The sequence below is a fragment of the Mesocricetus auratus genome, unplaced genomic scaffold (assembly GCF_017639785.1).
Source record: "Mesocricetus auratus isolate SY011 unplaced genomic scaffold, BCM_Maur_2.0 Super-Scaffold_15014, whole genome shotgun sequence".
Taxonomy (NCBI): domain Eukaryota; kingdom Metazoa; phylum Chordata; class Mammalia; order Rodentia; family Cricetidae; genus Mesocricetus; species Mesocricetus auratus.
Genome location: NW_024429186.1, coordinates 69,543,104 through 69,556,080, shown reverse-complemented (window position 1 = coordinate 69,556,080; position 12,977 = coordinate 69,543,104). Strand labels below are relative to the sequence as shown.

General features: G+C 40.6%; 1 protein-coding gene across 1 annotated transcript; it reads left to right on the top strand.

The window, feature by feature from the left end:
- The first annotated feature begins 3,170 nt into the window (after positions 1–3,170).
- Positions 3,171–3,797, top strand: LOC121139499 (60S ribosomal protein L12-like). The gene has a single exon (XM_040743384.1). It carries the CDS (start codon positions 3,261–3,263, stop codon positions 3,756–3,758), a length of 498 nt encoding a protein of 165 aa, XP_040599318.1. The 5' UTR covers positions 3,171–3,260; the 3' UTR covers positions 3,759–3,797.
- The last annotated feature ends 9,180 nt before the right edge of the window (positions 3,798–12,977 follow it).

Below are 12,977 nucleotides of genomic sequence, written 5' to 3'. Positions count from 1 at the left end.
CTGCTCTATTCTACTGTTAGTGGATACACTATTCTATTCTACAGATTCAGATCTAAAGATAGCTCATGTCTCTTTTACAATTGCTTTCCCCAATCCTCCAGGATTTATTTAAAAGTAATCAAGTCTAATTAAGTCTGTTTGCTTTAGTGCCATTGTAGCATTTGGTGCCCTAAAAACACAGTGATTTCAGATAGAGGGGCTAGGAAACAGAAAAAGTAAAAAAAAAAAAAAAGGTTAATGTTGTTGAAGAAACTTTGAGATGGGGGGGCAGGTGTCAGGACCCAAGCAAGACTGGAGACCTGCAATGTTATTTTCCTGGAATGGAAGGCGTTGCTGGTCCCAGAAGGTGCACTCTGAAGTCCTGACCTATTTGCTCCAAAGTATGCCCATCATTACCTGTGGTTCAAGGTACAATCTTCCATGCTTACAGAATCCTGAGTTCAGGGGGTACCGGTTGCACAGCAACATGCACTGCATCCATTTGTGGTTTAATTTCCCTACTGTTCTCTAGAGACTCTATTTCTATATTGCAGCAGCGTCGTTGTGAATATTAAGTGATAAAACCTGCTGCACTTGAAAAAATGAGTCATACCTACTGAAGATTCCATGCTAATTAGCTGCAAATAAAACCCAAACTTCTCTAGAAAACCAAATGCCCTGCATCCTAATTCCATCAGCTATTAGGATTCTGTTTTCACCACAGAGTGAAACATGGAGTGTTGTTTTCAGTATACTTCTTTATGCTACTATTTTCCCTAGTTTACAAAATCTAGGAATGTTTTGGATTTGGCTAGGCAGATGGGGAACACCCATGTCATGCAATTTCATCAGGCATCAAATTTCCTTCTGAAAGGCAAGATGACATTGTAACCCACAGCCAAAATTATGACCTAAGTTCATTAACAAAAAGCAAAATTTGTATCTTTTATTTAAATTAGAAACAAGGTTGCTTCATGTGTCAATTCCAGCTCCCTCTTCCTCCCCTCTTCCTCTGTCCCCGACTTAACTCCCAAACCCCACCCAATCCCCATTCCACTCTCCAGGGAGGGTGAGGCCTTTCATGGGGGATCTCGAAAGTCTGTCATATCGTCCGGGGCAGGGCCTAGGCCCTCTCCCAAGTGTCAAGGCTCAGAGAGCAACCCTCCATGTGGAATGGGCTTCCAAAATCTATTTGGATGCCAGGGATAAATACTGATCTATTGCCCAAGGCCCCAAAGAGTGCCAATGCCTCGTCACTGACACACACATTCAGGGGATCTGAATCAGTCCCGTGCTGGCCTCTCAGCTATCAGTCTGGGGTCCATGAGCTCCTCCTTGTTCAGGTCAGTTGTTTCTGTGGGTTTCACTAGACGAGTCTTGACACCTTTGCTCACCACTCCTCCCTCTCTGCAACTGATTTCCAGGAGTTCAGTAAAGTGTTTAGCTATGAGGGTCTGCCTCTGCTTCCATCGACAAGGATATCTGTTCCACTATGTTCATAGCAGCATTATCTGTAATAGCCAGAACCTGGAAGCAACCTAGATGCCCCTCAACTGAAGAGTGGGTAGAGAAAATGTGGTACATTTACACATGGAGTACTCCTCAGTGGCAGAAAAATGGAATCTTGAAATTTGAAGGTAAATGAATGGCAATAGAAGAAACCATCCTGAGTGAGGTAACCCAGTCACAAAAGACAAACATGGTATGTGCTCACTCATACATGGATTTTAGGCATGAAATAGGGATGTGTCAGCCTAACAATCTTACCGCCAGAGAGTCTGGGAAACATGGAGGACCCTAGGAGAGATATGCATGGTACCGCAGAGAAGGAGAACAGGACAGGATCTCCTTAGGGGACTGGGAGCATGGGGGAAGGGAAGAGGTAGCTGGGAGATGGGAGAAAAGGAGGGCAGAGGAAGACATGGGGTAGCAGGAAGGTTGAGTCAGGGTGGGGGAATAGAGGAGAGCAGGATGAGAGATACCATAATAGAGGGAGCCATTATATGTTTGAGGAGACATCTGGCACTAGTGATCTTTCCAGAGATCTACAAGGATGACACCAACTGGCAATCTAACCAATAGTGGAGAGGCTAACTTAAATGCCCTTCCCCGATAGTGTGATTGACGAAAAAACTGTATTTTATTCTTACTTAGATCAACAACCCCATGAAAACAGAAGGAATACAGCAAAGGACTCAATGTATATATATTCTTGCTTGTTCATGGAGAGTGATAGGAGCACAGAAGAGGGAGCTGGTTGGTAGAAAAAAATTAAAACCCATCCAGAGCCAAAAAGATGTTTAGTGAGGAGAAATGCTTCCTACACAAGCCTGAAGACCTGTGTTTCATGCAGGAACCAATGTAAAGATGGGAGGAGATAATCAACTCCAGGAATGAGTCCTCTAGCTTCTACACATTCACACACACACACACACACACACACACACACACACACACACACACACAGAGAGAGAGAGAGAGAGAGAGAGAGATACAGAGAGACAGAGAAAGACAGAGAGACAGAGAGAGAGAGAGAGAGAGAGAGAGAGAGAGAGAGAGAGAGAGAAGAGTAATGACGATAATAATTAAATTTTTAAAAAGGGGAGCAAGAAGGCTGAGTTGGGAGAAGAATAGAGGAAAGTGGGATGAGAGATATCATAATAGATGGTGTTATTATAGGTTTGAGGAGAGATCTGGCACTAGGGAGATTTCCAGAGATCTACAAGGATGACACCAACAGGCAAACTAAGCAATAGTGGAGAGACTACATTAAATGCCCCTCCCTGATAATAAGATTGGTGACTACCTTATATGCCATCCTAGAACCTTCATCCAGTGACTGATGGAAGCAGAGGCAGACACCCTAAGCAATCTGTGGGGCGTTGGGTAGTAGATCAGTATTCATTCCTGGCATACCAATTGACTTTGGGTTCCCATCTCACAATTAGGCATGCTCTCTTAGACGGCACACTAGGGGGAGGGCCTAGGCCCTCCCCTGAATGAAATGGCAGGCTCTGGAGATCCCCCATGGAGGACCTCACCCTCCCTGGGGAACGCATTGGGTGCAAGGCTGGGGGGATGCAGGGGTGGTGGCAGAGGAGGAGAGGGAGAGTGAGAGGGACCTGGGGTTGATATGTGAAGCAAGCTTGTTTCTAATTTAAATTAAAAAAGATTTTAAAAACCTCACACAGGCTTTTCGGCTTTCAGCTCGGAGGAGGCAATGGTGCAACTTTCCTCGGTCGTCCCGAATCCGGGTTCATCCGACACCAGCCGCCTCCACCATGCCGCCCAAGTTCGACCCCAACGAGGTCAAAGTCGTGTACTTGAGGTGCACCAGAGGTGAGGTCGGCGCATTGTCTGCCTTGGCCCCCAAGATCGGTCCCCTGGGTCTGTCCCCGAAGAAAGTTGGTGACGACATTGCCAAGGCGACCGGTGACTGGAAAGGCCTGAGGATCACGGTGAAGCTGACCATCCAGAACAGACAGGCCCAGATTGAGGTGGTGCCCTCTGCCTCCGCCCTGATCATTAAAGCCCTCAAGGAGCCACCACGAGACAGAAAGAAGCAGAAGAACATTAAACACAGCGGAAACATCACTTTTGATGAGATTGTTGGCATTGCCCGGCAGATGCGACACCGATCTTTAGCTAGAGAACTTTCTGGAACTATTAAAGAGATCCTGGGTACTGCACAGTCTGTGGGCTGCAATGTGGATGGCCGCCACCCTCATGACATCATTGATGACATCAACAGTGGTGTTGTGGAGTGCCCAGCTAGTTAAGCAACAAGAGAAAATACTTCAATAAAAGACTTGTGATAACCAAAAAAAAAAAAAAAACCTCACACAGAACATGTTACTGTGGGTGATGCTAACAGGGTGGGATGGCTCTTTGTTGTTGTTCTTTACTACATCTGTGATTAACTAAAACCTAACATTGAAGGGGCACATCGGTGAGGAATATCTTGTTCTTTTTGAAGTGGAAAGATCTACTTCTAATCCAGAGTTTTGAAGTGGGAAGACACAGCTTTAGTCCAGATCTTGTGAAATGGAAAGACTCACCTTTAATCTGGACCATACCTTCTGATGGAAGCCTATGTAAGCACAATGGCTCATCTTTAATCTGGACCACACCTTCTGATGGAAGCCTATACAAGGACAATGGAAGAAGGAAGCTTTTGTTCTTTTGCCTGCTTCATCTGGTCTCTCTAGGAAGTCCACTCCTTCACTGGCATTAGAGCTTGCTTGTTTGGAAGGATGGTGTATTGCAGACGACCCGAGGCATTCAGTCTCAGGAAACTGAACAATTACTAGGTTCTTTGACATTCTGTGTGTATGTGGGCAAACCTCTAATGTTGGATCAGCTGGACCACATCCTATAAGTAAAATATTCTAATAAAACACACTCACACAGAGAGAGAGAGAGAGAGAGACAGAGACAGAGACAGAGACAGAGACAGAGAGAGAGGGGGGCAGGGGAGATTGAATCCATATATTCTATTGATCTTGAAAACCCTGACTAATACACAGGTACATACTCACCAAAAAGTTTATATTGAAGACAATTTCTCTCTAAATTCTGACACCCTTCAACCGGACTAAATGGAGTAGACCATAAAAGTGGAAGAAGAAATAAGGTTAAGACAAAGAAAAAGTGTAAAAATGTTCATCTAATGTTTCAACTCTTAAAATGTCATAGAGACAGCTAAAATGTCCTCACTCACAAAACATTTTAGTACAAAGTGTTGGGGTTGGATGTGCTGTAAAAGCTCAGAAATCTGGATCTTGCCAGCCATAATATGTGAGATTATAAAAGGATCCATGTTTGGATCTAAAGAGATGGGCTCAGCTCTAGTGGAGAGCCTGGGATTTGTTACTAACTCCCACGGCCTCCTGCAGTATGGGTTCTAAGGGACTCAGTACCATCTTATGACCTCCTTCCATGGGCTCCTGCACACTCATTTGAACACAAATTCATGTAAGTTCACACACATACATAATTTTAAAAAACTTATAAATAGGGTTCATTCTTTCAGTATACTTTTATTAATCTGAAAATGCATGTACAGTGTACACTATTAATATGAATGATCAAAATGATTTGTCCTGTTGGTACAATGTTGACAATCTTATAAATAAAGGTATACTCACACAGTCTTCCACTACTTTTAGGCAAATAATATCTTTGCTTATTTAGCTGTTAGGGTATTGTCATTTTTTTGTCACATACAAGACTGTTGGAGTAGGTTTCCTTCTCTTACTAATAAACACATTTAAATGTTTGTGAAGTTTTGACTGTGTATATAAATGAAACTATAGTACAAGTAATCCAAGGTTTTCTTTGGACATATTATCCATGGAACTTCCACCCCATCCTCTTAACAAATACATTGTCAATCTCATGGTGTCTAGTGGCTCATCACCTCAGCCCCTCTTTCTGGACCCAAGGGTCTTTTTATCTGCATCTTTCTTTTTTGGTTTTTTGAGACAGGGTTTCTCTGTGTAACTTTGGAGTCTATCCTGGCACTTGATCTGTAGACCAGGCTTGCCTTGAGCTCACAGAGATCCCATCTACCAATTTCTGGTATTAAAGGTGTGCACCACCACCACCCAACCTCTTTATCTTTTCTTAATGTTATCTTTGTCAGAAAACCAGCCCCCCCCACCACCTAAGCAAGAATATTCTCTAAACTATGGGAAGCCATTGGCTTTGCTGATATAACTTGCAACTCACAGAACATTTTTGAAGGAGCCCTGGCTTGTGGCCATACATTCCCCTCCTTCCTGGCAGACTGGGGAGAAATAACCCTAACTTTTCAAAAGGGCTGAGTGAAGGACCAGGAATATGAGTAGTGCATGCACAAAGCAGTTCTCAGCAGCATCTAGAAATTGTTGTTCTGAGTGGCCACATTGTCAGGCTCTCAGTGTTGAGGACATTAAAGGTTGTCTCTTTTCTTCTTCCTGTAAGATATTTTTTCTTTCTCCCCAAGTATCTTTTAATGTAGGTAGAGACTAACGAAGAGTAAGACCCAAGCAAGTCAATTGTAGGGAGATGAAGGCATCACTTCCTTGAGTTCAAATTAAGGTTTTCTTTGCTGTATCAAGCTTTATCTTCCCAGAGTAGGTGACACTGGAAAGGTCTACTCCCATGTAAAAGTATCCTTGCCACCCTATAGTCTTAGGAGAACACATACAGTATGGAGATCCTTCCCTGAAAACTATGCATAGATAATACTTCATTACAAACAGCAGTTTGTAGATCTCCAAATCCACATGTAGAAAACCAATTCTGTTGCCATTGTTTTTCCAGAAAAAAATGTAGCTTACAGAAATGGTATTGTTCTAGCTATACAGATTACATTTCCCATGATAGCCCCAAATAGTTTATCCTACAGCTGCAGCTTCTCAAATTCCTCCCCTAGTAATATCAGTTTGCAGGGCTCAAAGGTCAATGCAGCATCTTACTTCAGAATACAGAAATCCTAGCTTCTATAAAAATTTTTAAAAATACTGCTTGCAGTGTCCACTTTGCCTTCCCCACACATTCTGTATCTCTTATCTGTGTTTTTAAGAACTTTGAGACCAAGAATTTGCAAAACCCAAAACTGGGGTCCAACAAGCTCTTTAGCATTCTATTGTCAGTGTTTTTCAAGAAGCTTTGCTGGAGACTAGGAACTCAGCACTGCGTTGGTGAATGTTTTCTGTATTTCTCCAGAGATTGCTGGTTTTCTCCTGTAGAGGCAGCAACTGACATTTCTAGAGCATACTCAATCTACTTTCAGTAGAATGGTTATAATAGTAAACTCCTAAAAAAATTATTATGTAGCACGTGATTCCACATGTTGGCCCTCTACAGAACACATCGCAACAAGTTCATCCACTACCACTACATCTCACACACAAACACACACACAAACACACACACACACACACACACACACAAATGTACATGAGCACACATTCTGAGACACAAGGTGTCTTCTAATCCAGAGAGATTAAATGATTTTTCTCAGATCACGAACAAAGAAATATGAGAACATTCAATGTGGACAATTTGACCCCAGAGTTACCACTTCATTTTTCCACTTCAGTGCTTCCTAAGACTGGATATCATGTAATTTCCCTCACATTCTGATCTTAAAAGTGGCAAAATTAGCTTCACGTGCCTCAGCCTGGTTCCATCGTATACCATAGGTTTGCAACAGTCCATTTGAAAAGGAATGGCAATGATGTGTGATTTCTCTGTTTGGGTTCTTGATATTCAGCTTACAGGGGCTCCCATGTGTGAAGATATTGTTGTGTCCTAGACACTAAGTTAACTATATTTGATAAGCAACATCTTTTCATTTTCACATGCCCTTGAAATTGGGTAACTGAAGCTCTAAGAAGTTAATTGCTGACGGTCACTTAGATATTGAATCTTAGAAGTGAACTCTGAACCAGGTAGATTGATTGATGGCATTGCCTACAATAATGTATAATCTTCTGGATATAGTTTTCATTCTAAGAATACTAAATTAGATGTGAATCATCCGAGTTTAATGAAATGAAACTATTCAAATTATTTTGAAAGGTGAAAATTCATGTACATCTCCTTGAGTTTTCCCATGCAATTTTATTTTATGGAATTTAATATACCATGTCTAAAATGAATGGAGAAGAGGAAGATTCCCTGACTGCTGTTTTCTAAAATATGAAAATTCTGTTATGAGTTTTTTACACTTTTAGATTCATTGCATAAAACGTGAGAGTGTACTCATTGCTTCCCTGGTAAGAGCCTCAATTTACATGCATGCATTGCAGTTTGGTATGAAAACATTATTCTTTGTTGTATAATTACTTTGACCCAGGATTCAACAAATAGAAACATGTTTATAAGATTGTAATGCTAATTTACATGAAATGGGAAAGCTTCCAGTGTTAAATATTTAACAAAGGGAATATGATATCATGAATAGCCAGCTATTTTCCAAAGGAGTCAAAATAGCATCAATACTGCTATTATTCTAGTAATACCTTTATATTCACAGGGTCTTCTTATTTAAAGAATCCACAAGACATGTTTTTATTTACAAGGTATCCCCCCTTACAGACAGGGACTTCAACACAAGGCAACAAAAGGCATGCAGTAATAAGTACTATGCATAGTGGCAGAGCCAAGTATAGGGTGAAGACCATCCGCATTAGATGGCAGTTATAGAAAGCAAGCACATCAACAGCTTACAGTTACTTTTGTCGCAATGGGATTACAGTGCTTGAGTTTATGTGCCTAAATTGGCTGCAAGAAGTCAATGAGAACAAACCAACAGTTTCAAAACACTAGTTTCAAAGGTTTTTTGGTACACAGTCTCTGCTGCTAATACTGTTTCCTCAGGATCACAAAATCAGCACAGTAACTCATTAGAGCCTAGTTTTGAAATCCAGTGACTGAAAAGATTTAAGACAGAGCCTGTGCTTAAGATGTGGTCTTTAAGCTCCACATGGCACACATATCCACACACACTGTGTGTATATGATGTATATGTATATGTTTATTGAATGTATACATTACCTGCACAGGCTCTTTCAAAATCTAGGGTGTTTCAGTCATTGTTACTGAGAACATAATTTGATACGACCACTTTGGAAATTGTTTGACAGTATCTACTACAGCCGAGCATCTGCTTTTTCTGTGTTTAGCAATTCTACACCTAGAAAAATCCCCCATCAAATGTGTTCATATTTCCTAAGATAACACACAAGTTCCATGCATTTGCAATTTAATTTTATCTGTTTGTGAGTTTCATCTATAAGTATGGTACTTACATTTTTTTCCACCCCTCCTTCCATTACCAACTCTTTCTATGACTTTGTTTCCTCACAAATATATAACCTTTTCTTAATCACTGCTATTGTACACACACATAAATACACTGTGGTATGCATCTTGACCAGTTATGATTTTCTGCAATGGTCTCTATCAGCTGTAAACAAAAACTTCTTTGAATGACAAAAGAGAACTACAGTTATCTGTAGGTATAAGGGTAAGTATTACTACTTAGGAAAGCTTCAAACTAAAAGATAAGTATGCTTCAGGAGTTGAATGGATAACTTGTGCAATATTCATACATTAAGAATGAACAAACCATGACTACCCAAAACATGGATGAACTGTAGGAATATAAAACGGAGTGAATGGAACCAGACAAAAAATATCAAAAGGCATACTGAATAAACCTCTCTATTGTCTGAACCAGGAAAACTTATGTCCTAGTAACTTTTCTATTACTGTGATCAAGACAAATTATATAACAAAGTGCTTAATTTGTGCTTACAGTTTTAGAATGTTATAACCATGATAGTGGAGCAAAGTCATGGAAAGAGAGACAACTTAGAACTTACATCCTGATACAGAAGTAAGAAGAAGAGAGAGACTCAGAAGAGAGTGGGTCTATTGAAGCCTCAAAGTCTGCCCCAACCTTCTCCGACAAGGCAAACCCCTAACCCTTGCCAAACAGTTCCACTAACTGCAAATCAAGTGTTCAAACACCTGAACCTATGGGGTCTTTCTCCTTCTCACCACCATATTCCACTCCCTGGCCTCCATAGACTTGTGGCCATACCATACAAAATGCATTTCATCCAAATTCAAATCACTATACTCTTTTAAAATCTTAAAAGCCAAAGCCTCTTACGATACTTGAGCAATTTTCTTAATAAAAAATAAGGAACAAATTATGTATTCCCCACATACAATGGCACAGAATATATACTACCATTCCAAAATGGATAACTGCAGATCATGAGGAAATACTGACAAAAACAAGACCACACCCTACCAGGCCAAAGTCCAAATCTATGTGTAATGTCAGGGACTTAGACAGCTTCACCCTTCTGACTTCGTTGTCCATAACATACTTCACTCTTTGGCTGGTTCCACTCCCAATCTATTGCTCTCTTTTGCAGATAACCAGCAATTCTGGCACCACTAATATCTTGCAGTCTCCAAAAGAAACCCAGGCTTCACTTTCACAATTCACACAACTGCATCTCAGGGCTTCCAGTCAGTGACGCCCAAGCCACATGTCTAGCCTCAGCAGGAAGACTGCATAGTCTCTTTACTCCTGTCTCTTTCGTGACTGGATAGCCAGAAACACATGGACAGCACTATCAAGTTCATCTGCCCACTTGGAGGGGAGGCTACCCCACTACATTTGCATCAATATTTGTTTGCTCTTCCTCTTCAGGAGCAGAAATTTTGCAGGCCTTTCCTTTTACAAGTTAAAAGTTTAGCTGGATGAGAGCTTGCCCTGTTCTGCTCCCTTTATTCCATTTCCAATCAGACTTTTCTTTAATGTTCTCATCTCTTTCATCACAATCCTTGGCTCTAACATTAAGGTTCATTGTACTATATTTTTCCTCAGACTGTACATTTTGCATTTTGCATTTCTTTTGACTAACTTGTGCCCCACCCCCCGCGGACCTGTATAAGAGTGATAACCAATGACATGACTAACATAGGATCAATATTAGGCTACCTTGAAATCTCTTCCACTGAGGAAATTAGTTCATTACTTTTAAATTTAGCCTCTGACAAATACCTATGTTAAAGGCAAAAGGCAGCCACAATCTTTGTCCAAATATCACAAGACAGGTTCCTAACCCAGTTGCTAATTATTCTTTCCCTTGAAAATCTTTTGATCTGAACTCCACAGTCCACATAACTCTCAGCATTGTCTTCCAAGTTCCTACTAGGATGTACCATGAAGCTGTGCTTACAACATTAAACTGATTTTCTAGTTCAAAGTCCCAAAATCTTCCACATAGCTCTAGAAAAAGACACATGGTCAGGTCTGTCACAGGAATAGCCAACTCCTGGGTACCAACTTTTGTCTTAGTTTCTTTTCTATTGCTATAATAAGACACCTTTATCAGTTGAACTTATAAAATAAAGCATTTAATTGGGGGCTTACTTACAGTTTCAGAGGGTTAGAGTCCAGGGTTATCACAGCAGAGAACATGGCATGAGGTGGGCAGGAATGGTACTGGAGTAGTAGCTCATTGCTTGCATCCAGCTCCAAAGACAGCAGAGAGAGAGAGAGAGAGAGAGAGAGAGAGAGAGAGAGAGAGAGAGAGAGAGAGAGAGAGAGAGAGTTAGCTTGGAAAACAGAGAGATAATTAACTTAAAATGAGTTGGAATTTTGAAACAACATAGTCTAACCCCAGTGAGACATCTCTCAATCTTTCCCAAAGAATTCCACCAACTAGGGATCAAGTATTCAATATATTCAGCATATAAGCCTATGGGGGCATTCTCATTCAAACCACGACCTTCCTGGAGAGAATGCTGAGCTAGTTTCAGGAGGACTCCTTCCCTGGGTTTTAAGAACATTGAGCCATTTGGGGTTTCCAATACCACCCATTTCAACCTTCCATGCCGAGTGTTTTAACAAGAAGATAGGATTCATTTGCAAATCTTGGTTAAACCGAAGTCCCTTGGCATGTATGGGTTACATGATATAGGGCAGGACTGTGCCTAATGCCCAAACTATGATGAATGACATTCTTCATCATATATATATTATATACGTGCATATATTTATTCATTGTACTGGAACTTACTCTTAGACTAGACTGGCCTGAAACTCACAGATCTGCCTGTTGCTGTCTCCTGAGGGCTAGAATTAAAAGGGCTTGTACCACCACTGCCTGATGATGAATGACATTCTTTTTTTTTTTTTTTTTTGGTTTTTATGAGACAGGGTTTCTCTGTATTGTTTTGGAGGCTGTCAGTCCAGCCCAGCCTCAAACTCACAGAGATCCACCTGCCTCTGCCTCCCAAGTGCGGGGATTAAGGGAGTGTGCCACCACCGCCCGGCGATGAATGACATTCTTACACTTCTCAATGGCCATGAAATATTTCCTTGACAATTCCTTTGGTGGAATTAGGAGAAAAATGGAGTGTTAATTCCTTTAACATTAAGTACAATAAAAATATTGTCTTCCAAATTAAATTTGCCTGTAAGAAAAAGAAACACAGAATTACTGAGATTTGTTTTGACCTAATAACGAGAAGACTTTTTGCTCAATTAAAGAGGAATGGGGTGGTACAGTGTACTCAATATATGTGATGGGGGAAATATTATCTTTGTAGATGCCAAGGAGTTGCTTGTAGTCAAGAATGAAGTGAGGATGTTGGAAGAACAGAATGGCTATGAATCTTACTATCTTTGGACTGATGTTACTTTCAGTTTAAAAATCAGAGACATTAATGCAGGCATTGAAGCGAAGCATAAACTTAAAGTAAAACAGAGAGAAAAGTCTAAGGAAGGAAGAAGAAGGGGACCCAGAGGGAACAGACTTTTCCATGACAACAGAAAGTCTTGATGCTGTAAATTAAGCATTGGGCTGGCAACTCAAAGGGCAGTAGGCATAACTATGCAAAAACCTATTTTCTTTTGGGAGCTCCTTCCTGTTGTAGTAGTTACTATCTCATGGGCACAAGAATAAAGTAGAGGAAACATCCCCATGTATCTTTTCTAGTTAGCAGTTACAGTTTTGATTTCAGTGCTAGAAAGCCTTCCAATTTTGAAACAAAACATGTCCCTTATTTTTCCAAGTTCCATGCTTTATAAAATATCTATAATCCTTTCTCAGCATTATTTCTCCAATTCTTCCATTAAGACACAAAACTTTAGCAACAACAAAAAGAAAAAAACCAAGTATTAATAATTCTGATAATATGTTTCATTGGTTTTTCAAGACAGGGTTTCTCTGTATTGTTTTGGAGGCTGTCCGGCAACTCACTCTGTAGACCAGGCTGGCCTCAAACTCGCAGAGATCTGCCTGCCTCTGCCTCCTGAGTGCTGGGATTAAAGGCCTGCACCACCAATACCCAGCGATAATATGTTTTATTAATTATAATAAATTTTAAGCTGATATCATTTTGGTATGCAAGTTATAGGAAAATATTGTTCATGAGAATGCATTTTATTTTATAGTAAGGTGTTAAAGCCCAATGAG

What these genes read in the sequence shown, in the direction of transcription:
- LOC121139499 (XM_040743384.1), top strand. Translation starts at nt 3,261, where the DNA reads ATGCCGCCCAAGTTCGACCCCAACGAGGTCAAAGTCGTGTACTTGAGG.